This window comes from Solanum lycopersicum, chromosome 12 (assembly GCF_036512215.1).
Source record: "Solanum lycopersicum chromosome 12, SLM_r2.1".
Lineage (NCBI taxonomy): Eukaryota > Viridiplantae > Streptophyta > Magnoliopsida > Solanales > Solanaceae > Solanum > Solanum lycopersicum.
Window position 1 is genome coordinate 65795566 of NC_090811.1, and position 25850 is coordinate 65821415.

Consider the following 25850-nt stretch of genomic DNA (forward strand, 5'->3'; position numbering starts at 1 on the left):
CAGTATCTCAGATCCTTGGCTCATTATAGGTGATTTTAATGCTACTTTATCTCCCCAAGTAGACTAGATGGAGTTCCTGTTACACTGAATGAAATCAAGGAGTTTGAAGAATGTGTTAAGTATATAGGGGTTAGTGAAATACAGTGGAGAGGTAGTTATTATACCTGGACAAATAAACAGGTTGGTACTGCCAGAATTGCCAGTAGAATAGATAGAGCTTTTGGGAATGATTGTTGGATGGACAAATGGAGTCATGCTGTTCTAGAATATGGAATGCCAGGTATATCAGATCATAATTCTATGCATTTACTACTACAGCAGAGTAAGCACCAGATCAGAGTGGGATTCAAATTCTTTAATGTGTGGATTGAACATGAGTCTTTTATGGAAATGGTGGATACAATCTGGAAGCAGGAATATGGAAATGATATAATGAGAGGTATATGGTATAAGCTGAAGGCCCTCCAGCCAGTCTTGAGGCAAATGAATAAGAAAGAGTTCCAATTCATAGGAAAAAAAATTGAGAAAGCAAGAAGTGAACTTAAAGAACTGCAAGAGAAGCTTTACAATCAGGCACAAGATGATCTAGTTATTAAAGAGAAGGAATTATTAATTCAGCTGGAAAAATGGTCAATGCTAGAAGAAAATGCTTTAAGGCAAAAAGCAAGAGCTAGATGGATTACTTTGGGAGATTCCAACAATAAGTATTTCAGCTCAGTGATAAAAGAAAGAGATCAAAAGAAGAATATAAGGAGTATTTTATCTCAAGATGGACATATGGTGTATGAGCCTCAGGAGATTCAAGAGGAGTTTGTTAAATTCTATAAAAGTCTTATGGGGTCCTCAGCAGGGGAACTTCCAGCTATCAATGTTCAGGTGATGAAGAGAGGTCCAGTGTTATCAAGACAACAAAGAATTCAGCTATGCACAGATGTAACAGAACAAGAGATTTATGCAGCATTGAAGTCTATTGGGAATGATAAGGCACCAGGCATATATGGCTATAATGCATTATTCTTTAAGCATACATGGAAGATAGTTAAGAAAGATGTTATTACAGCTGTCACACAGTTCTTCACAACAGGGAAATTGTTTAAGCCTTTCAACTGTACTCTTGTGTCTCTAATTCCAAAAGTGCAAAGTCCTAAAACTGTGAAGGAATTCAGACCTATAGCTTGTTGTACTGTGATCTATAAAATTATTTCAAAGGTGATAACAAAGAGAATGCATGATGTTATGCCTGATATTATTTGTGAAAGTCAAGCTGGATTTATACCAGGGAGGAAAATTGCAGACAATATCATATTAGCTCATGAGATGGTTAAGGCTTATACAAGGAAGAACATATCTCCTAGGTGTATGATGAAGATAGACTTGCAGAAAGCTTATGATTCAGTTGAATGGAGTTTTTTAGAGCAAGTAATGGGAGGGTTGGGATTCTCAGACATGTTTATTCAATGGGTAATGAAGTGTGTGAAAACAGTGAATTACACTATTGTTGTGAATGGGCAAACCACTCAGAGATTTGATGCAGCAAAAGGGCTGAGACAAGGTGATCCTATGTCACCATTCTTGTTTGCTATAGCAATGGAATATCTCAGTAGATTACTTAGAGGACTCAAAGAAGAAAAAAGGTTCAAGTACCATCCCAAGTGCTCTAAGCTGGATATCACACACTTATGCTTTGCAGATGATCTTCTATTGTTCTCAAGGGGGGATCTGGATTCTATCAAGATACTACAAAGATGCTTTTCAGACTTCTCTCAAGCCTCAGGATTGCAAGCAAATCTTACAAAAAGTTCTATCTACTGTGGAGGAGTGCAAATGGAAGTAAAGCAACAGATTGTGCAGCAGATGGGCTATATAATGGAGGAACTACCTTTCAAATACTTGGGAGTGCCCCTCTCAACAAAGAAATTGAGCATAATACAATGGTATCCCCTCATTAACAAGATCATGGCAAGAATTAAGTCATGGACAGCCAAAAAACTGTCATATGCTGGAAGAGCACAACTTATCAAAACTGTCTTGTTTGGACTGGGCACAGTTATTTCTCATACCAGCTAAGATAATAAAAGTGATTGAAGGACTATGCAGAAGCTACCTATGGTCAAGGGTTGGAGATGTTACAAAGAAGGCCTTGATGGCATGGGAGAAAGTGTGTTGTCCTAAAAGTGAAGGTGGCATAGGATTGATGAATATGAAAGTATGGAATAGAGCTGCGATTGCTAAATTGTGCTGGGATCTAGCTAACAAGGAAGATAAACTCTGGATCAAATGGGTTCACACTTACTATATAAAGGGACAAAGAGAGTGGCAAAGGAGGAAACAAGCAAGCTGGATGATACAAAAGATCATGAGTATGCAACAAAGTGTGGAGCAAGTCCAGCAACAACAAAGGAAGAATAAAGGGGTGATTAGACAAATGTATGAACACATGAAAGGGGAACAACAAAAGCCAGAGTGGAACAGTCTTATGTTCAACAATGCTGCAAGACCCAAAGCTTACTTCACAATGTGGATCATGCTGAACCAAAGACTGATGACAGTAGTAGATAGGCTAGCTCAATGGGGAATTGAAGTAGAAAAGATATGTGTGATGTGTAAAAGGGATGAAGAAACTGCAGAGCATCTGTTTATCCAATGTAACTATGCAAGAAGAGTGTGGGATAGGCTGTTAAGCTCAATAGAGAGACATACTCAGGTGCCAATGACATGGGAACAATTTGTACAATGGACCATTATGCATGGGAAAGGGAAGAGATCAGCTGCAAAAATGTTCAAGACTGTGATTGCTGAAGGAGTATATGGATTGTGGAAGGAGAGAAATAGAAGAATCTTTGAACACAAGAGTAGAAGTGAGGAACAACTAGTTAATGAGATAGCCTACATTACTATTGTTAGAACTAATCATTTGGTAGTTAAGTAGTTAGTAGTGTAGGTAGAGTTGTTGAGTCCTTATTCTTGTTTTGATTAAGTTTGAAGTATGCTGTGATAGCTACTTGGAATGTAAGGTTTGTTCTTGGTAATTAATAAAATGTAGTTACCAAAAAAAAAAAAATTTAGAATCCTTTTTTAACCAAAAGAAATATAATATATTTTTAAATTTATTTGTCTTTTTTAGTTTATTTCGAAACATTAAAGAATATTTTTATGGATCAGTTTTAAAATTTAACTTACATATGATATGTTGAAGACCACAAAATTAAAAAATATGGTATACATATATATATATCTTTAGTTTAAAATCATACAAAAACAAAAAAAAATTATCAAAAAAAAAAAACTTTGAATCTCAAATATAAAAAAATAATTATAATTTAGGTTTCTAATTTATTTTTGGCTTTAAGCCACTAATTAGTTTGATCCGCCAAGAAGTTGAAAAGGATGTTAATATTGTATAGTTTAGTTGTGTGCCAAAGTAGTAATGAGATTGGAGGGTTATATCCTTGAATGACTTGAGTAATGGTGAAATGACTATTGACCTTTGGCGCTCCGCGGTGATAAAACGTTGTGAATCGAGCATACTTTATTATCGGAGTAACTTTTGTTATTTTTTATCTTATGAAATCTCCATTTTATTTTCATGTATTTTAATCTTTTTATTGGTATAATTAATTATATCCATTCATTCAACTATTTTTGAGTTAAATAAATATCATTTTACCTAGTAGTCCCTTTTTTTAGCCACTTATAACTATGATTACTTAGACCAAGATTTAGTAATGACTATATAAATTAATCCTCTACTGCCAAACTATAACACATTATTTTATCGAAGTAGTTTATCAGTCCTCATTTATCTTGGTTAGTTTTCTTCTACAATTTTTTTTTCTTACAGTAAATCAATTACGATTGTGAATAAGTCGCATCATTTTGGCTTCTATTTGGAACGTAAAATTCTCTTTTTTCGTGTAGACTTCGACAATACATGAATTTTTCTTCGATATATGTATGCATGCATGCAATACCATAAATTGTATATAAATCTATGCATCTCTCTTTTGATAGTTTTAAATGAGAAGTTTTGATTAACTGCTGCCTACAATTTTGGAGGTTTTTTGTACTCTATCCATCTCAATTTTATGTTTTAAACTTTTTTCTCAAATTTGTTAAATAGAGAACGTCACTTTTTATGTTTAGTAACTCTTTAAATTAAACATTTTATATTATGCATTTAACATCACAAGAGTGATATTTTGATACATTATGAATGTTTTTTGAATTTTTAACCAAACTAAGCCATTATATAAAACAATTTATCAAAATAATATATTTTTCTAAAATTTTACAAAATTAGTATAAACGTATTTCACGGTAACGTTTTAGGATATATTTTATTTTTTAAAAACTAACAGCATTAGGTTGATGTACGTTACTGTAAGTAACGTTTTACTCCTAAAACATTATTTTCAGTAACGTTTTACTCCTAAAACGTTACTATGAGTAACGTTTTGTAAAATTTTAGAAAAACATATTATTTTGGTGAATGACTTTATATAATGACTTAGTTTGGTCAAAACCTCATGTTTTTTTTCTTAAACATTGTGGCTTGTCATACTATATATTGTCAACTCTCATCAACAATCGACCGTTATAGTTGGTCTAGTAGTGAAGCCAGAAAAATCTTATAAACGTCACATCTGAAATTCAAACATGTTACCTAGAACAATTTTTTTATACATTTCACCACTATACTTGACTACAAGCCTCTCCGAATTATGTTCAGCTAGCAAACCTTGTTTACAATGAGTCATTATACATCGCCGTTACTGAATGGACTTAAAAAAAAAAAGTGGTTAAAGAATGCTTTAATGAACGTGCAGGAAATTACGAAAAAATGGGATTGAACAATGGGATGGCAATGAACAATGGTCTAGCAAAGATAGAGACGCAGAAGTTGAAAGAAGAGATATGTCATGATGACAGTGCAGTGCCAGTGAAAGCTCAGACATTGGAGGAATTGCATTCTTTACAAGTGAAGAAATCAGGACCTAACACTCCAATGACGGGCATTCAACAGCCTGTCTTTGGATCTGAAGCTGACAAAAATAAGCAACAGCTTGAATCCATCAGGTGATTTTTTTTTTTTTGAGTCGATGATTTATTGGAAACAATCTGTCTTTAACTCACCCTTGCTTATAAGACTTCACTGAATATGTTATTAGTAGCAGTATTAAACTTTAGTATGCAATCTTTTCTTATTTACGTTATCTATTTGACTATTTTAGTTGATTGGTCGAATGTGTAACTTGTCCGTTTTGAACAGTGCATCATTGGCATCATTGACAAGAGAGACCGGGCCAAAGTTAGTTAAAGGAGACCCTGCTAAACAGCCGGAGACGCCCAGAGTGGTCCATGCCTCTCATCAACATCAACATCAACATCAACACACTCCACAATTTAGCAATATTACTGATAGTGCTCTCAAGTTTACTCACATCCTCTATAATCTCTCTCCGGCTGGTAATTGTTTAACTAATTCCCCTTTGTAATTGTTAGAATTTTCTAGTTTAAAAGTTAAAGATGTACTTATATTTACTTTTGGCATAATACATAATTGTGTCATTTAACTTGGCATCAACCAACATTTATGTCCTTTAACTTTTTGGACGTACACAAGTAAACACATAAACTGGTGTATAATTGAAAAATAAACCTATTCGTCTTATGTATCGTCTGACTTGGCAATTTTAGTGGTCCTACGTGGTATCCTATCCGTATTTGATCATCTTCTTTTTGTAGAGTTGTATGAGCAAGCAATCCAGAATGAGAAAGGCTCATTCATCACTTCAAGTGGTGCTTTGGCCACACTTTCGGGTGCTAAAACAGGGCGCTCTCCAAGGGACAAGCGTGTTGTTAAGGATGAAACCACATCACAGGAACTTTGGTGGGGAAAGTAAGTTCATCTTTCATTTTATCGCAAGGATATTCACAATTTATTGTCCTTACTAACAAATTAGGTAGGCGCTCCCCAAAGGCGGATTTACCACTTAATAATAAACAAAGTGTGTTTATATTACAATCCACTAAATATGTACAAAGGCAGTTCTGAACTCGTAAACTTCAAATTCTAGACGCTCCATTCTTTTCTGAATTTGAGACCTCTTATTAAAGATTCGTGACTTATTTCCCACTAGTATTGTTTTATTTCTATAGTTTATTTTATAAGTAATATGGATTTTCTAACTTCATCTTGTGTTATAATTTTTTAAAGGGGATCACCCAATATTGAGATGGACGAAAAAACTTTCTTAATCAACAGAGAAAGAGCCGTTGATTATCTTTGCTCATTGGAGAAGGTACTACATAATTTATATGATTTCTATGTTGCTTACATTCTTTTAAAATGTTGTAAGATGCATGTCGTATCCTCCAAAAGTAGTATATTTTTCTAGGATACAGCATGGGTGTGATCACATTTTCAGAAAGATTGAGCAACATGTCATGGTTGTATACTAGATTAACTTTTGCAACTTACTATTGTTAATAAGTTATATAAATATTCCAGGTTTACGTTAACGATCAGTTTCTCAACTGGGATCCAATGAATAAACTCAAAGTTCGAATTGTATCTGCCAGAGCCTATCACTCCTTGTTCATGCACAACATGTAAGCACCCGATCCTCACGACTATAAACTGGGATTTGACTTATATATACTGCCAGAGAATGAAACAAATAATTGTGTGGTTGTGACAGGTGTATCCGACCTACTCCCGAAGAGCTAGAGAATTTTGGTACTCCAGATTTCACGATATACAATGCTGGGAAATTCCCGTGTAATCGTTACACTCACTATATGACTTCTTCAACTAGCATTGACATTAATCTTGCTAGGAAAGAAATGGTCATCCTTGGCACACAGTATGCAGGGGAAATGAAAAAAGGTCTCTTTAGTTTGATGCATTATCTAATGCCTAAACGCCAAATCCTCTCTTTACACTCCGGCTGCAATATGGGAAAAGATGGAGATGTAGCGCTCTTCTTTGGATTATCAGGTATAGATTTAACTTATCTATTAGTATAAAGATAGAGTGTTTTTTCTTGTTTTAATATCTAATTTTGTAACTGATGTTTCTCCTTGTGCACGTGTTTATTTTAGGAACCGGCAAGACTACATTGTCTACAGATCATAATAGGTACCTAATTGGAGATGATGAACATTGCTGGAGTGATCACGGTGTTTCGAACATTGAGGGTGGTTGTTATGCTAAATGCATTGATTTGTCGAGGGAGAAAGAGCCTGATATTTGGAACGCCATCAAGTTTGGCACTGGTATTTTTCTGATACCCAACTTATATGGAATTGAAGCATAGTTGTTGAAGGGAGTGTTAACTAGTTTTAGTGTGTTCCAATGTTTTTTGCAGTGTTGGAAAATGTGGTTTTTGAAGAACACATTCGTGAGGTGGACTACTCAGATAAATCTGTAACAGGTACATATATAGCTAAAAATACATTGAATCTTACAAAAAATTGTATAGAATGTTGGTGTCAACTAATGCCATCGATTTGGTTTGGCTGCAGAGAATACCAGGGCAGCATATCCAATTGAATACATCCCAAATGCTAAAATACCATGTGTTGGTCCTCATCCCAAAAATGTCATCCTTCTTGCTTGTGATGCTTTCGGTGTGCTTCCGCCAGTCAGCAAATTGAACTTGGCACAGACAATGTACCACTTTATTAGTGGCTACACAGCTCTGGTACATATCTTTTGAAATCAAGTGCTTCAAAAATTACATATTTGGTCTGGTCCGTTACTTCTCTCTTAAACAAATCGTAGCCTAGAGTACAAGGCACCCTGCATTCACACAGGGTCCAGGAAAGGTCTGAGCCTTTAGGGTGTGATGTAGACAGTCTACTCTAATGCAAGCATCTGACGTATTCCATGAGTCAACCCTATGACATATAGGTCACATTGAGACAACTAAACTATTGCTTAATAGCTTCCTTTTTCCCTTAAACATTATCTCCCCTAATTAACACTTCAATAATAGGAGTATAAGGACGAACATGAAAAAGAAAAAAAGTGATAAATGCTTTTTGGTTCATAAAACGACTTATATTTGGGGTCAGGGGAAGTAAGAAGATAAGATTAATGCTTCGATAATTCAAACAGGTGGCAGGAACAGAGGATGGTATTAAAGAGCCAACAGCAACATTTTCAGCATGTTTTGGTGCAGCGTTTATAATGTTTCATCCAACAAAATATGCAGCAATGTTAGCTGAGAAAATGCAGAAACAAGGAGCTACTGGATGGCTCGTCAACACCGGATGGTCAGGTGGAAGGTACAATTTATAAGCACGAAACACAACATATATTTAAATTTATAATTATGCAAAAAGGTAAAAATATTTTAGCTAATTAACTTTCTTGATTACAAACAGCTATGGATCAGGTAGCCGTATTAAGTTAGCACATACTAGGAAAATCATTGACGCGATCCACTCAGGAGAACTTCTGAATGCAAATTACACGAAAACTGAAGTGTTTGGGCTGGAAATCCCAAATGAAATTAAGGGAGTTCCTTCAGAGATTCTTGATCCAGTGAACACTGTAAGTTAACATGTAATTCTGTTTATATACACTGACAGTGTAAATATATTTATTCGTAAGTACATTTTAACATGTTATAGTACGTTAACTCTTTAATTACTTGCTAAATTTCAGTGGCCAAACAAGAATTCCTACAAGGAAACACTATTGAAGCTGGGAGGATTGTTTAAAAAGAACTTCGAAGTGTTCACAAATCACAAGATTGGAACTGATAGCAACCTGACTGACGAGATATTGGCTGCAGGTCCGAATTTTTGAGATTGAAGAACTAGTTTAGGTGCTATAGAGTCGGTTCCAGAAAGACAGTCATTACAATGATATATTGTTATGGAGAATGATTGTTACATAAAAGTCTGACGGTATTTAAGAAGTTATAGCATGTTAGGTACTTAGTCAGGTCGTAGGGTCAAAGGAATCTTATTTTCCAAATAAAATTTTATTATCAATTTCATATTTTCTTTTGAAAAATAAGATTTACATTTTTTTTAAAAAAGTATGAACCCTGTATGAAGTTTGTTACTGGGAAATCAATACATGGCAGTTTTTCTCTTGAGAGTTGACTGGTGGTTGAGCAATTTGGTGGTTGATTTATAGCTTGGTTAATTCCTTGGAGTATGAGTCGAGTTACACTTATATACGTAACTGTAGGTCAACTTAAAGACATATTTTTAAATTAGTGTCAGATCAAAGTAACGAGTAAAATATTGAATAATATTAAATAATTTCATACGTGTATTTCAAACTGGATCATTCTTTTTTGAAAATTGGAGTGACAAAATCACATGAGAGTTCGTACTCCCCTGGGGGTTGGAAGTGTTGACTAACAAAAATGTTTTATACTTCCCTGGGAGTTGAAAGTTTGACTTTCTAATAAACTAAAATTATATAAAGAACTTCAAAATTTTAGATAAATTCCAAGTGTTTCAAGCTAAAAATTAAGCCAAATTAAACAAACATACACTATGAGCCAGATTACAACTCAAAATTTGAATGGTACTTGTATTCAAATTGAAATCTTGAATGAAAAACTTATAAAACCATCGTTACCAACTCCAAATCATCTCAATTCCTACAAGTTATCATTTTTTGATCAAATTGCACCTAATTTTGCTGTACCCCTTCTTTACTTCTACCCTCCAGTACCACCAGAAAACTCCCACCTACAACGCGTCGAAGAAGTTCATAAACAACTACAAAACTCACTGTCTGAAGTTCTAACCAAGTTCTATCCACTTGCTGGAAGGTTGTCTGAAGATGGTAATGTAACGTTAAATTTCAAATCACTACATAAAAAATGATCTTTAGCAGCAATTAAACGGCAATAACTTAGTTGCAGCTAAATATTTAGCAGCAATTAACGTTCTTTGTATATGTTCCTAAAGCCTTTAGCAATATTGGATCTAATGATACTTGGCTAATGTCGATAAAGACTCTAACACTCTTTATTAATGTGTATATTTATTGCTGCTAAAAGTTGTTTTTGTTGTGGTGAATGTCTATAGGTACTTCCATTGAATGTCATGACCAAGGGGTTATTTACTTGGAAGCAAAGGTGAATTGTCAATTGAATGAATTTCTAGACAAAGCATACAAAGATAGTGACCTTGTTAAAATCTTTGTACCACCTATAAGAATTAGGCTAGCTGAATTGCCAAATAGACCAATGATGGCAATTCAGGCCACCATGTTTGAACATGGTGGCCTGGCGCTAGCCGTGCAAATTGTCCACACAACAGGTGATGGATTCTCTGGCTGCGCGATCACCGATGAGTGGGCTAAAGTTAGTCGAATGGAGAAAGGGAATGTGAGAAATTTACAATTTCGTTCGGATTTAGTGGAAGTATTTCCACCTAGGGATAATATTTTGGAGATGATTAAAAAAGGTAGGCCTAGAGGATATGAAATGAAAATTGCTACAAGAATTTTCATGTTTGATGAAATTGCAATATCTAAGTTGAAGGAAAATGTGAACAAGTTTATGAGTTATTCATCAAGAGTTGAAGTTGTGACTGCACTTATTTGGAGAAGCCTTATGCGTGTGGTGAGGTTGAGACATGGTCACAATAGGCCATCCATGCTACAATTTGCCATAAATTTAAGAGGAAGAGGGTCTCCAAGAGTAGTTGGTACGCAAAACATGTTATTCCTTCTGTTACAATTTACGTGATACACTTTTCTTTTTAGTTTGTCGTGAAAAAACAGCTTACTTTCTATTCGGTGTCTGATGCAAACATTGGATTCCTGAAGTGTTCGTTGTTCGTTTTATCAACCTAAATGGCTACTCCCTTTTTGAGTGCAGGGGAAGATCAAAACTTTTTTGGGAACTTCTACCTTGACATTCCAATCAAATATGTGTCATCTCGTAGCAATCAAGATCCAGAATTACATGAAATTGTAACCTTAATTAGGAATGCGAAGAACAAAATTCTATCAGAGATTGCAAATGCTTCAAGTGAAGAGATTTTCTCAATATTAATTGAGTCATTGAATCAAATAAGAGAAGGGTATAATGATGATGAAATTGACCTTTATCCAACTTCAAGTTTGTGTAAATTTCCACTAAATGAGTCTGATTTTGGATGGGCTAAACCAATTTGGGTGAGCAGAGTAAATGTGCCATTTCAAATGTTCTTCTTGATGGACTCAAAAAATGGGATTGAAGCTAGAGTTTGCTTGAATGAAGAGGATATGATGAAGTTGGAAAAGGATGTTGATATTGTGGAGTTTAGTTATGTGCCAAAGTAGTGTTGGGATTGGAGATTCATGTCCCTTGATGGGAGAATGACTTATTGAGTTCTACGATCGTAGATTCTCGTGAATCGAGCATATTCTATCTTTTGTGAACGTTAAATTTCTACTTTCTTTTGATTTGTTTTCATGTGTTTCAATCTTCTTGCGGCTTAATTGACTTATTTTTATTTCATTAGTCTTGTTTTTAATGGAGTTATTATGTTGTAGACTTTTTAGTCTTTTCATTGTTTAATTTTATTTACCGATAGTTTAAAGTTATTAATAACAGGTTGTTAAAAGATATCTACAAAGTAATTGTGCACAAAAATGTGAGACTAGTACGTTCAAATTCTAAATATTTTTTAAATAAAATGTATAGCCAAACATAATTACAACTCTCATTAAAAAATTCATGATCGTTACGCCTATCAAAACGTAACAAATGACAAATTACTATTACGAAGCATTGTATATGGTGCAATAATAATGTCTTAGGTATAGCGCTAATTATAATCCCTCAATTTTTTTCTACATTAAATACATAAACGTACCCCCCCCCGGAGTCCTCAGGGCGCACGCCCCGAGAACCCCGCCCTCCCCCCTCCCCCCCACCCCCAAAGTCCTCAGGGCGCACGCCCCGAGAACCCCTCCCCCCCACCCCCGGAGTCCTCAGGGCGCACGCCCCGAGAACCCCTCCCCCCCCCTCACATCGGAGTCCTCAGGGCGCACGCCCCGAGAACCCCACCCCTCTCCCCTCCCCCCGGAGTCCTCAAGGCGCACGCCCCGAGAACCCTGCCCTCGGGAGTCCTCAGAGCGCACGCCCCGAGAACCCCGCCCCCGAGTCCTCAAGGCGCACGCCCCGAGAACCCCGTCCCCGAGTCCTCAGGGCGCACGCCCCGAGAACCCCCCCCCCCCCGGAGTTCTCAGGGCGCATAGTAACATCAAGAAAGAATTTATTGGGATTATCTTCTATCGAAAAATTATTGGAATACAGCAAAAAGAAAACACTTATAGCTTTACATGATGTACACCGACGAAAAATTTTGTTAGTCTCAGATTTCACATTGGTCTTCTGACTTTTACAAAAATCACAGAGCAGCCACCACAAGGCTCACATAAGATTCCTGCCTTAATCTTTCAATTGAAAACAGATGGATAATGATTTGAAAGCAGCACACCGTCTCAGTAATCAAAAAAGCAAATTTTATAGGCATTAGCGATATTTGAAAAAATAAACAAAATATAACATTATATTAATAAAACTATTTAAAGTGTAATATTAAAACATAAATCAAGTAAAGTTCTACACAAATTGAATTCTAGTTCAACTAGTCTATTTTATCCTATTTTGACTAGGAAATGCAGGTTGGAGATTCGGAACTCCTTAACAAACATTTATGTTTTATCACAGGCAAAAGATGTTGTTCATCTTGTATTTCAAACACACTTAGAACAAAATTTTGAACATATTTGAAAGACAACAAAGTTTAAGAACATTTTCACAACTAGAAAATCAAAACTAGTAGCGAAACTAGAATCAGAAACAAATTTGAAAAAAATATACGAAATATTTTTCTTAAAGAAGAATTGTTGTTAATATGTGTCTAAAAAAATCTTACTGATTCCAACAAACTTTGCAGAAACACGAAGTTACCAAGTTTAATGAACCAGTGAAGAACAAAAGAATAGAAGAACTTCTTGAACCGCAAATGGTAATTTCTGTGCTTACTACACAGGTCATTTCTTCTTTGACGGCTTCTTTGAGGTTTGATGGAGCCCTGAATGTTGATGTGAATGAGTTCCAGACAAATCTTGTACCCTATCCCAGAATCCATTTTATGCTTTCTTCCTATGCTCCGGTCATTTCAGCTGAGAAAGCTTACCACGAGCAGCTCTCAGTTGCAGAGATCACAAACAGCGCATTTGAACCCTCTTCTATGATGGTTAAGTGTGACCCTCGTCATGGCAAGTACATGGCCTGCTGCCTCATGTTCCGTGGTGATGTTGTGCCAAAGGATGTCAACGCTGCTGTGGCCACCATCAAGACCAAGCGTACTATCCAATTTGTCGACTGGTGTCCTACTGGTTTCAAGTGTGGTATCAACTACCAACCACCTACTGTGGTTCCAGGAGGCGACCTTGCCAAGGTGCAAAAAGCTGTGTGCATGATCTCTAACTCAACTAGTGTTGCAGAGGTTTTCTCTCGCATTGACCACAAGTTTGATCTGATGTATGCCAAGCGTGCTTTTGTGCACTGGTACGTTGGTGAGGGTATGGAGGAAGGTGAGTTCAGTGAAGCCCGTGAGGACCTTGCTGCTCTCGAAAAGGATTACGAGGAGGTTGGTGCTGAATTGGAAGATGAAGATGGCGGCGATGAAGGAGATGAGTACTGATTGAATACACTGTGGTGTGTGATGTGTTTGTCTTGGTTTGTTATTTGATGGATTTCTGTTGCACTCCTAGCAATGAATATTACTTCTTGTTGTCTTCTAAACTGAATTGTGCTGTTATGAAAATCAAAATATGTTCGTTTGACTGTTACTTTTTATATCTGTGAATTCTGTTAACATATGAGTCGAAAATGAGAGTGATTTTACAATCATAGAGTCTGATGATAGCGTATGTTATGCTTAAGGTCTCTCGAGTCTGTGTATAATAGGGCAAATGCATCAGAAAATACTCTAATTATGCTTCGAGTACAACATACGTTAAATCACATCAACATGCTATGCTTCGATTAAGTTAAAAATTGAAAGTGGAAGTAAGTATTAATTAATTAATCACGATTAATATATATTTGTGTATGGGTGTGAGTTAACCTTATGTGATTATATTTGAACGAAGAGGCTAGTATTATAGTGTACAGTACTACCTATTATATTATGACCGTTTTTCGCATTTAAGGATGTCGCTTGATAGTTAAAGAAGTGTTTGAGAACTCTAAAGTCTCATGTTCAAACTCCTGAAATTTTTTAGGAACACTACACATATCAAGCTAAAGAAGTGTTTGAGAACTCTAAAGTCTCATGTTCAAACTCCTGAAATTTTTTAGGAACACTGCACATATTAGACGCATCACGCATGAGACAATGTATTTAGCCAAAGTGGACCCAACACAAATTATTTGCTCGACTGCCCCTTGTTCTGTTCACTAAACCGTTGTTTCTGTATCCTTGATATCATCGAAGTATCTAGAGATAATACCGAACAATAATTGAGCAGTTTTAAACGCAGTAGGTTTCTCCTTGATACCATCGAAATATATGTATACTTCAATGGTATCAAAGAGTAACTAAGTAGTGTTTCTTTGATACCATTAGAATATATATAACTAGTCTTCTTTGATACCATTAAAATATATATAACTAGTCGCTTGTAAATAATTTTCCTTTACTGATACAACAGTATAAGTTTTGTTTTCCCTAATTTTTATAATTATATACAACCGTCTTTCTTAGGAATTGTGTCACTTAATTATTAGTCCAAAGTGAGTCAATGTCTTGGTAGTCCATATAATAAGTTTAGTTCAGTCTCATATGATATTTGACTAAACCTAATGTATATTATATACTAATAGAGATGTACTCATGTTACAATATCACAAAGTACTTAATTAGAGCAAATTATTGTTAGAGAAGGAACTAAATTAGTTATATTAGAAGTGAATGGTCAAAGAGAAAGTACTAATCACTTTTGTTTTTTTTCTTTAAAAAAATGATAATTTTAGTTTTAAGAGACATCATCTTTGACAAAATTGTATGTGAAAACATAGGAGTCGTTAATTTATATGCGGCATCTCGTGTGCATCGTAATAGATAATAGTCTTAGTTTATAATCTTTCACATTAATTATTCGTTTCGTACTACGATAACTATTATTGTTTATTTCAAAATATTTGTCATTTTAGTGATTGAATTTAACTATACCTTTATAATCTCTACGTTCCTTTTTACTATTGACTTAATAAATTTCCTAAAAAACAATAAATACAAATGATAATTTTATTATATTATTTAAATGTAACAAATTCAATTGGGAAATAGCTTTACTTAAATTAGCAATTGATAGGGTGATAAGCTATCTTTTTTATTTTTCTAATTCTAACAATTAAAGTAGAGTGAGAGAGTAATTTGAACCATTTAATAAGAACGATAAATAAAATGGTTCAAATGATCCTTATATTTAATAACTCCTTTCATATTTAAAATAACAAAATCTAAATGACCTACTATTATAGTACCATTTATTTTTCAAAAAAAGGGGTAGGGATTGAGAAAATAGAGGAGAAAATTCTGGAGAAGAAGGTAGGGACGTGCACATTGAAAAACAATTCATTAAACAAAGTGGTTGTCACATTTTCTTACGAATTAGTCGAAAGGGGTTCAATATGTATGATTAATGTAATTTATTGTTGAAAGAATAATAATTTTAAAATTATTTACATATAATCTAGATAAATATTATATGAAGTGGGGGTGTAGGCGGTGGGGATGGGAACTATAAGTGGCAGAATCATGATTTTATAATTTTATATAAGAGATTCAAAATCTGAAGAAAAAACACACGAATTAATCAAAAGAGGTTCCACATCTATTATATTTACCTAAAAAATTATTCTAACCATATATAACATAATTTTCTGTTGAACGGGGTTCAGATGAACCCCTTAACTACGAGGTGGCTCCGCCCACTCGTTATGGGGTGAGGGCAAAGATAAGGTATATGAACAGTGGAAAGACACAATCGATATAAAATGTCATTTATAAAGCTTATTTTTTCTATTTTCATTACAAAATCTTTTTTAATTTCTTTTTAAACAACTTATTTTTCTAAATCAAGTATTTTTTGAAAACTTTAACTAATCGAACGTGACAAAATTGACTTCTATATATACCAAATACACCCCTAAATCTTTGTTAATTTTGACTTTTACGGGTTAAATAGCTCGAGGATCAGACACATATTAGTTATAAAACTTTAATTATAATTATATCAATCTACTGATTTTTCAAAAAGTTGTATTATTATATGAATTAATTAGTACAGTACAAAATTGACTTAACCCCACCAATGGTATAAAATCTTTGCATATATAGCTAGTTTATAAGGAAAAATATATGCTTATATAAAACAACAATATCGAATGCAATAATTGTCTAATATCAACACTAAAAATAAATGAAAAGGGTATCCAAAGTCCCTTCAATAATTTATGAGAATAAGAATATTTGGTTCACAAAAAAAGAAGAATTGTTCATCTAGAATTGAAATAATGAGATGGAAAGTACCACAAGGTTACGTAACTCACACCGCAAAAATATATATATTCGACTGAATTTAATAGTTTTATTTATCTAAGATTTATATTCTTCTTAATAAATATAGGAATTGTACATTTAAATTCGACAATTTAAAAAAAATAAAATCGTAAAATCATAAATTTTAAATCATGAATCTGCAAATGTTCATAAATATCCTTATCAATAAGAAATTGAAAACGGAATAATAAGTTGACCTAAAAGCATTTGAATGACTAGTTAACTTATTAACTCTCTCCATGTCTTACTTCTTTTGGCAAATTACAATCGAATATTTATTTTAAGTTCGATTGATTTAGATTTTATATTGAAAAATTTTATTTTTTAAAATTTCTATCACTACTAAAAATAATTTCATATACAGGACTCAAACATAAAAATTTTAAATTAAAATAAAAATACTTATCACTCAATTACAATATCTGATCGATGTATAACTAGAGTTCTCAATGACTGATTAACACAGTCGTTTCATTTTCAGTGGTTAGGACCAAATACAATATTTTAGCAAATTGTGGTGGCCATCTTTGTTTGGATTTATCTTTATATATATAAATAAATACATAATTATTATATACCACACTAAAAAAACATGAATAACTACCATCCATTTGGATATATTGATTTTCACTTATTACTTTTTTTTTTCAAAACACTCGAAATTGATATCGAAGTTTTGATTAATTTGAATTATTAAATAAAAAATATGCACGTTGATAAATGTAAATAAAATTTTAAAATAGAAGTTATTTATTAAAATAGAAGTTAAAAAACAAAAGTGGTGAAATTATTGGTTAGAAAATTATGCATCCCCTTTATTATACAAAATATATAAAGAACATTCATGGATGAAAAATCAATGCCTAACATACTTGACCTAAAAATATTATAACACCACCCAAAATTTCATACAAGTAGGTAAAAATATCTCAAAAGTTAGGTGTTTGAGAAAGTGTTGGCTGTAAGTTACGATATATACTGATCGATTAATTTGTTTATTATTATGATTAAAATATACATAACATATGTATATATATGACGTGTAATATATATTAAAGCCCTTTTGATATTTTTTATTGTATTTGGCGATTTAATAATTGAATTTGAGTAAATACTTGAATTTAACCCGTTATGCTTAACGAGCATATATATATATATATATATATATATATATATATATATAATGGATTAAAATGATAATATTAAAAATAATAATTAAAATTACATTTAATATCTTTTTGTTTTTGTTTTTCTACCCCTCCCCTTTTCCCGTTCATCCTCATTTTCTCCAACTTCCAATCAATGTTTGAGAAAAAAAAACAATTATTTAACTTTATCAAGATAGAAATCATTATCCATTTTTGTGAGATGAAAATGTATAAATATTTTAGTATCAATTTTTTTTAATTGAAGGATTGTTTTAGTAGTGGAGATGATCTTTAATGATGAAATTATTTAAAGGAGAGAAGATGAACATCTTTTTATTTTTATTTCTATTTTTATTTTTTGGGAAATGGTTATGAAATTGTTTGTTTATGGTGCCACTAATTTCATTTTTGAAAAGGGAATTAGATCTGTTTGTTTGGAGATAAAATTCTTCTCTTTTTTTGTCCTATTTATCTTATTTTTATCTATCGATCGATAATTTCTTATTTTTCAGTAGAACATAAAAAGATGAAATGATAGAAGGAATAGAAAGATTCAGTGTAACAAAGGTAGTGGATTGAGAAAGGAAAAAAATGAAATTGAATATAAATAAATTAATATTTATGTTTGATGTTGACATTAATATGTCGATCAGATCAGAATATCACAAGAGCTAACACATGAGGTAAACAGTGTTTAAAATGATTTGTTTAGATATGTATATATATATATATACTTAAATGAAACATCGAAGAGTACAAAAGTCAAGTACGACAAAACTAAATAAATATGAGGATCTCTTGAGTTATTCCGTCTTAATTTTACTTATTTTTTAATTTCTATATTCACTTATATATATGTTCTTATTTATCTTCTTTTCATAAACCTCTCCATCTTTTTTTCTAACTCTAAACACTACACAATATAACAAAACTCTTGCAAAAAAATTAAATAAATTATGGCATCAGAATTTGAGAAGAATAGTACCAATATGTATGTAGAACAATCACCAAAAGGACTAGAAAATGGACAAGTTCAGAGAAATATTGATGATGATGGACGCGAAAAAAGAACAGGTATTTTATAATTTATATATATTGTTCTCGATTTTTATTTATCATTCTTATTTATCAGATGTCATATTAATTTTCTCTCTATCGTTTCAATTTTAAGTTGGTGATAGAGTTTGTAAACTTAAATGGTCTAATATAAGATTTGTCTTTGGCTTTTGAATCTCTAAAAGTGGATTGAATGCCACATAATCACTATACATAATTATATATTATTTCTTTTATCTCATTAATTTACGTAATAGATAATATCTGACTAAGCATAAAATTTTGGAAAGTATATAATAAAGAATGATTTGTCAAATTTACAATTTAAAGTTGACCATAGATATCTTTGTGGATAAATCATGTTGTTAAGGATAAAATTAGAAATTTAATGTCAAATTAAAATTAAAGTAAGTGACAGAACAATAGGGATAGATAAAAAAAGGAATATCTATTTGTCATGTTTTACGAATATCGTACTAATATTCTCTGTATCTTTTCAATTTTGACTTGAAGGCACCGTGCTAACGGCAAGTGCTCATATAATAACTGCGGTGATCGGGTCAGGAGTGTTGTCACTAGCATGGGCAATGGCTCAGCTAGGGTGGGTGGCTGGTCCTGTTATACTCTTCCTCTTTTCTTTCATCACCTATTTTACTTCAACGTTGCTCACCGATTGTTATCGATTTCCGGGCCCCGATTCCGGCAAGAGGAACTATAGTTACATGGAGGTTGTCCGTTCTCACTTAGGTAACAAATTATTATCGTATTTAACACATATATACTGACAGTATACACATATTCAATATTTATATGAGTCATGATCAGTTCTATTAGTTGAGTGTGAATTCAAAAATATATTGTATATATCGAGTTTTATTTTTCGAGAATCGAACTAAATGTATTGATACAATTGTCCTTTTTCTTTTGTTGTTTTAAACAGGAGGATTTAAAGTGCAACTTTGTGGAATAGCTCAATATGGTAATTTAGTAGGAATTACCATTGGATACACAATTACTGCATCTATTAGTATGAAGTAAGTTTTTAATAAAAACTAATAATTTGTGTTTAACTTACTTAATTTATTAAATAATTTTTTTAATTAATTTTTTTTTTAAAATTTATTATTCAGGGCAGTAGTAAGGTCAAATTGTTTTCACAAAGAGGGACACCAAGCTAGTTGCATAGTATCAAATTATCCATATATGGTTATTTTTGCAATAATACAAATAATTCTAAGCCAAATACAAAATTTCCATAAACTTTCATGGCTATCAATGCTTGCAGCAGTTATGTCTTTTGCTTACTCTCTTATTGGTCTTGGACTTTCAATAGCCAAAGTCGCGGGTACGTATTATTTTGGAGAATTGCTTTTGTAGTTTATTTTTATATATAACGTTTCATTTTTATATATAAGATATTTGAAAAAAGTCATTTTATAAATACACAAAAGATCTTAATTCGTTGTGCTCCCGCATGTACAATATGAGTAATTTTTTAGTCATTCAGATTACTTATTAGATAATTTTAAGTAAAAATCTTTAATAATTATTAATTTTTTAATTTAATACAAATCTAAGAATATTTAAAATTCAAAAGTCAAATACGTCTTCTTTTAGCTATGGTATTTTCTTTTATATTTTAAATGTGAAACTATATAGCATGCATAAATATTAAATTATTATAGCACTTTTTCATATAATTTATATCTGAATTTATGATTAAATTTTTAAAAAATTAATTATGATGCTTATAAAAAAATATTTTAAAAAAGAGGAGGTTACTATTTTGTAGATTTTTTTTTTGTGGTATATGAAGATACACTAATTAATTATCTGCATTTTTTTTTCTTTATTTATTTTTTAAAAAATAAAAAAATAAATAGGTGTTGGTCATCATGTGAAGACTAGCCTAACAGGAACAATAGTTGGTGTAGACGTGTCAGCATCTCAGAAGGTTTGGAGATGTTTACAATCAATTGGAGATATTGCCTTTGCTTATGCTTTTGCCACCATTCTCATTGATATACAGGTAAGAAATTTTCGTATACGTATGTTGCACGTGTATATCAAAATATCATTTATATATATATGTACAATCGTTCTTTCAACGAATTAACATTTTAATATATATATCAAAATATTGTTTTAATAACTCAAAAATTATCTTCAAATCAAACTAGATCAAAAAATATTATTTAAAATTATGTTGATTTACATTTTTTTTAGAGAAAATGTAAAAATACCCTCTCAACCTATGCCCGCAATCCTAGAGACACTCTTATACTATACTAAGGTTCTATTACCCCCCTTAAACTTACTTTATAAGTAATTTTCTAGCCCTTTTTGGCCTACGTGGCATTAGTTTGAAAGAAAAAGTCAACCAGCGTTGGGACCACAAGATAGTGTCACATAGGTCGAAAAGGGACAGAAAATTATTAATAAAATAAATTTGGAGAGGTAATAAAATCTTTGTATAATATAAGTGTGTCTCTGAAATTTCGAATATAAATTGAAGAGATACTTGTGTAGTATTCGTTTTTTTTATGACGATATCGATGAGATAAATATCATCGATTTTTTTAAAAAACAATCTTAGAAGAAAACAAAAATGTACCTTATATAGGGTTTGATGACCTAATTGTAACAAATATTGAAATTTGAAATTGAATGCATCTTTTTTATTATGAATTTGATTGGGTTGAATTTATTACTCACTAAATTCACCAATTACATAAAGTGTATGATCTAATATTAAATTATCACACTATATTAAAAATAAAGTAATATATATTAGGTGTTTTTTAGAGTTAGATAACAAATAATGGCATGTGGTATCATATGTATGCCTATATATTTATGTTATATTAAAAAATATACTTTTTATGGTGAGTAGATGCATGTGCTGCATAATAAAGTTGATAAAGACCATACAATAGATATAATCTTTATCTACCTCTTAAATAGATAAGTGAATTTTTTCTTTTTATTTCAAATGAAAATTTGAATATATGAAAAAAAAATGTTAAGATAATCGTTTTTTTATTCAATATTTAGAAATGTTTGTGTATACTTTCTGGTGTTTATTAAGTAAATAAGTTAATTATTTAAAATATAATAAACGTTATTATATTAATTTCAACAAGTCATAAAATTTCATCAGATTTATCTCAAATAGATATTAACGTGTGTATATAATTAAAGAACGTCATATAAATTTGAGCTAATTTAATAAGAATATTTTATTATATACTAAGGTAGTAAATACTCAGTATTAATCACAATTTGAATATTTAAATAATTTTTTAATAAATTAAAAAAATTATCCATGTATATTGTCTTTTTTTAAAAGGAAAAAGGGTCTGATATATGCTTCAACTTTATCATTTGAAGCTGATAAACCACTCGTTATGAAAGTAGTTCATATATACCCTTACCGTTATACAAACGGCTCACATGTACCTCTGTCGTTACAAAATAATCTCACATATACTCTTCATTTAATGGAAGTTAAAAAATAATTTTAAATTTATATTTTCACTTTTAATTTCCTTTAAAAATTATTTAGGGGTATATATGATTTTTCTATCAAATTTTAAGGTATATTTTAATTTTTTTGGTACATAAATTATTTTTTGACTTCTTCTATTATAATTATTTGAGTTTCTTATTCTTATTTTATTTTTTTCTTTCATTCATAGTGTAAGGAAAAAAAATTTAACTATTTTTTTTGTCTATATTATAATCTAATTTTTGTATTCGAAGAAAATAATTTGATCATCAACAATAAGTTTTACAAGAATATTAGTGAAACATAAATAAGTTTGATTATCAAAATAATAATTCTAAATTAGTCATTGAAACAAAAAAAAGTCCAAAAAAATGTGTTTGACAGGGATTAAATTTACTCATATCGAATTATATTTTTTTTTAAAATAATAAAAAATTAGATTAAAATTATTTTTTTTTCATTTCCGTTAGAGAAAAAGAATATACATGAGTCATTTGTATATAAACAAAGGTATATATGAGTCACTTTTATAATACGAAATATATCAACTCTAAATTAACAAAGTTAAGGAGTATAACAGACCCTCGTCCCCTTTTTTAATATATAGTTTTCACTTTTCCAATTACCATGCAACATGTGAAATTATTCTATAGGGACCACGATTTTGACTCAATAGAAGTGAAAGCCAATTCTCTTTCTTCTTCTTCTTCTTAAACACAACATTTTCATATTTGTAGTGATATATATGACATGTGTCACATTTTTATTACTTCAATTAGCCACGTCTTTTAATTTTATTTATAATAAGATAATAATATGTAATTTAATTTGTATCAGTTTGTCTATGTTAATAATTGATCATAATGAACCACAAAAAATGAAGAAAAAAAATATTTGCTCGATGTGGAAATTGTTTGGCATTATTCCCTAAAACCAAATCTTTTGGTGATTTGACAAGTGACTAAACACCTAACGAATTAAACAGATTCCTAATTAAATTTTCTAATAGTTATAATTAAAGTTTTGAATTTAACTCAATATTTTTTATAGTGATTATATATATTATGCTTTTAAAGTATCGAATTCCCTTCACAATTATTACGAGTTAGATCCTACACTTTTTTAGGGGATATATAGTTCGATGATTTATATTATTTTAAGCTTTCACTTTTTTAACTCAAATTTACAATCTTAAGATTAGACGTGAAGGGTACTTATTATTTGAGTAACTCCCTCTTGTCCACGTGAACAAGTCTTTCTGTCGTCCAATAGATTTTTTTACCCTTCTAGAAGTTTCCACCTTTTTGATTTCCTGGTGATTCGAACTCCACTATTTAAAGGTTCAAAGTGGATCATGTTTGTCACCTTATTAGCAATCCCTCTTATCAATTTTATTTATCCGTTCAACTATTTTAAATTGTTGATTAAATATAATATATTTTATTTTTAAATAAGTTAAAATATGTTCGAATTAACACAAAAAATCAATGGATTTGTTTCTTTTCATACTTCAAATCAATCACATAAATTATAACAAATAGAGTATCTAAAATATAATTGCTTAATCAAATTTTGTAATATTTGTAGGACACATTAAGATCACCACCACCAGAGAACAAAGCTATGAAGAGAGCATCACTAGTTGGAGTTTTTACAACAACTTTATTTTATGTGTTATGTGGTACCATTGGCTATGCAGCCTTTGGCAACAATGCTCCTGGAAATTTTCTCACTGGTTTTGGTTTCTATGAACCCTTTTGGTTAATCGATTTCGCCAACGTTTGTATCGCCATCCACCTAATCGGAGCTTACCAGGTACATATATAAAAGTTGAGATCGATTATATGAATCATCTATGTTCATTCCATTCTATTAAGGTTCACTTCTTTCCTATATTGATTGATAGGTATTTTTGTTTATTCCAAGGTAATAAATATGTGTGTCTACTACTCTCTCTTGTCCTTATTTAGTTGTCCACTTTAGAAATGACACACATATTAAGATAACAATAATTAACATAGTGAAGTTATAATTTTACCCTTATTAATTATGGTTTCAAAAATGATGAATTAAAACTTGGAAATTTTCAAAAAGTTTAAATAAGGGTATAATAAAAATAAAATTATCCTTTCTTTATATGTCAAAATGGACAAGTAAAAGAGAAAATATAGACAAGTAAATAGGGACAGAGGAAATATTATACATTTTAAAAGACCTAGCATGTACTTATATATATCTCAAAATCTTAAAAGTGTTGTTATTTTTACATTTAATATACTTTAACAAGCTTATTCTACTTTTTAGGTTTTAGGTTACCTACACGAGTAAAGAAATCTATCAAATACATAAAAACATTAAAATTTGAACTCAATAACTCGAATACCGAATGGATTCAATGTCATACTAGATATAAAGTTTAAATTATGATCCACCTTAGTGTTCAAAACTCAAACTCTTTCAGTTTTTATGATCAGTTACTTGTAGTTATCTTTAGTTGACTTGATCACAACAATCTTCTCTTGCATTTTTGGTGTATAAAATTCAAACAAAATCTTTACACAAGACGCCGACATATATTCATTGTTTACTTTTTCTAATTGATATACATATAGATTATACATAAATTATACATTTTCGGCCTATTTTTATTTTTTTAAAAAAATATATATATATATATTTTTTCCTTTAATTTTCAGGTATTTTGCCAACCAATATATAGCTTTGTGGAGGGTCGTTGTATTGAAAAATGGCCAGAAAACAAATTCATTAAATCCCAACATGACATAAACATCCCATGGTTAGGTGTATACAATCTTAGTTATTTTAGGATGATATGGAGGACAATATATGTTATAGTAACAGCAATAATTGCTATGATTTTTCCATTTTTCAATGCAATATTAGGGTTAATTGGGGCAGCTTCATTTTATCCATTAACTGTTTATTTCCCAATAGAAATGCACATTGCACAAAGGAAAATACCTAAATATTCATTCAAATGGATATGGTTACATATATTGAGTTGGGCTTGTTTGGTTGTGTCACTTGTTGCTGCTGCTGGATCCATTGAAGGCCTTATACAAGATCTCAAGACATATAAGCCCTTCAAACCTCAAGATCATGATTGAGAAAATTCTAGAAATAGCGGTATTTTTTTCGAGTCCTGATTATCAATCATAGCGATAGTTTGAGTAGCTTAAAATAGTGTATAATTAGTTTTGATGATCATAACTACGTATGTAGTAGTAGTATTTTCAATAAGAAGTTAAAGTTTCTTGAATTGAGTGGTTTTATGTAACTCTGAAATATTATATATAAAACATTATATTATTACGAATCTAGATGTCATGATGATAAAGTCAAAAACGTATTATACAGTATATATGAGTTTTCAACTAAAGGAATAAAAATGAAAACTTATAACTAGCTTTGCCCCTATATATCTAGATGGTAGTCAAAGCTAACCTAATTGGCATATTAGTGGTGGTTTCGAGCTAGTTTGTAGTTATCTCGACTATTTCACGAGATGT

The 25850-nt window shown here is 31.4% G+C and overlaps 5 protein-coding genes across 5 annotated transcripts; all 5 read left to right on the forward strand.

Moving 5' to 3' along the window:
* The first annotated feature begins 2143 nt into the window (after positions 1-2143).
* Positions 2144-2929, forward strand: LOC138340528 (uncharacterized). Its single transcript, XM_069292257.1, has one exon. It carries the CDS (start codon positions 2144-2146, stop codon positions 2927-2929), a length of 786 nt encoding a protein of 261 aa, XP_069148358.1.
* Positions 2930-3707: 778 nt separating this feature from the next.
* On the forward strand, positions 3708-9113 carry LOC101252671 (phosphoenolpyruvate carboxykinase (ATP) 1-like). The gene is made up of 13 exons (XM_004252681.5): positions 3708-3807; positions 4827-5076; positions 5270-5466; positions 5746-5899; positions 6218-6302; positions 6512-6612; positions 6702-7000; positions 7105-7278; positions 7371-7436; positions 7528-7706; positions 8123-8292; positions 8392-8560; positions 8675-9113. The coding sequence occupies exons 2-13, from the start codon at positions 4841-4843 to the stop codon at positions 8816-8818; spliced, it is 1974 nt and encodes a 657-aa protein (XP_004252729.2). The 5' UTR covers positions 3708-3807; positions 4827-4840; the 3' UTR covers positions 8819-9113.
* A 363-nt stretch (positions 9114-9476) lies between these two features.
* LOC100191129 (anthocyanin acyltransferase) lies at positions 9477-11517 on the forward strand. The gene is made up of 3 exons (NM_001247490.2): positions 9477-9817; positions 10063-10686; positions 10860-11517. The coding sequence occupies exons 1-3, from the start codon at positions 9523-9525 to the stop codon at positions 11303-11305; spliced, it is 1365 nt and encodes a 454-aa protein (NP_001234419.1). The 5' UTR covers positions 9477-9522; the 3' UTR covers positions 11306-11517.
* A 1179-nt stretch (positions 11518-12696) lies between these two features.
* LOC101253365 (tubulin alpha-2 chain-like) lies at positions 12697-13831 on the forward strand. The gene has a single exon (XM_004252766.5). The coding sequence runs from the start codon at positions 13000-13002 to the stop codon at positions 13681-13683; it is 684 nt and encodes a 227-aa protein (XP_004252814.1). The 5' UTR covers positions 12697-12999; the 3' UTR covers positions 13684-13831.
* Positions 13832-18511: 4680 nt separating this feature from the next.
* Positions 18512-25657, forward strand: LOC101252966 (amino acid permease 6). Its single transcript, XM_010316294.4, has 7 exons — positions 18512-18830; positions 19326-19559; positions 19753-19846; positions 19943-20157; positions 20696-20841; positions 23908-24135; positions 25017-25657. Exons 1-7 carry the CDS (start codon positions 18713-18715, stop codon positions 25446-25448), a joined length of 1467 nt encoding a protein of 488 aa, XP_010314596.2. The 5' UTR covers positions 18512-18712; the 3' UTR covers positions 25449-25657.
* Positions 25658-25850: the final 193 nt, after the last annotated feature.

Coding starts and splice junctions, on each gene's coding strand:
- LOC138340528 (XM_069292257.1), top strand. CDS start 2,144: ATGGCATGGGAGAAAGTGTGTTGTCCTAAAAGTGAAGGTGGCATAGGA.
- LOC101252671 (XM_004252681.5), top strand. CDS start 4,841: ATGGGATTGAACAATGGGATGGCAATGAACAATGGTCTAGCAAAGATA. Junction 6,613..6,701: donor TCCTTGTTCATGCACAACAT/GTAAGCACCCGA, acceptor TGGTTGTGACAG/GTGTATCCGACCTACTCCCG. Junction 8,293..8,391: donor ACCGGATGGTCAGGTGGAAG/GTACAATTTATA, acceptor GATTACAAACAG/CTATGGATCAGGTAGCCGTA.
- LOC100191129 (NM_001247490.2), top strand. CDS start 9,523: ATGAGCCAGATTACAACTCAAAATTTGAATGGTACTTGTATTCAAATT. Junction 9,818..10,062: donor TGGAAGGTTGTCTGAAGATG/GTAATGTAACGT, acceptor GAATGTCTATAG/GTACTTCCATTGAATGTCAT. Junction 10,687..10,859: donor AGGGTCTCCAAGAGTAGTTG/GTACGCAAAACA, acceptor TTTTGAGTGCAG/GGGAAGATCAAAACTTTTTT.
- LOC101253365 (XM_004252766.5), top strand. CDS start 13,000: ATGGTAATTTCTGTGCTTACTACACAGGTCATTTCTTCTTTGACGGCT.
- LOC101252966 (XM_010316294.4), top strand. CDS start 18,713: ATGGCATCAGAATTTGAGAAGAATAGTACCAATATGTATGTAGAACAA. Junction 18,831..19,325: donor TGGACGCGAAAAAAGAACAG/GTATTTTATAAT, acceptor TTTGACTTGAAG/GCACCGTGCTAACGGCAAGT. Junction 19,847..19,942: donor ACTGCATCTATTAGTATGAA/GTAAGTTTTTAA, acceptor TTTATTATTCAG/GGCAGTAGTAAGGTCAAATT.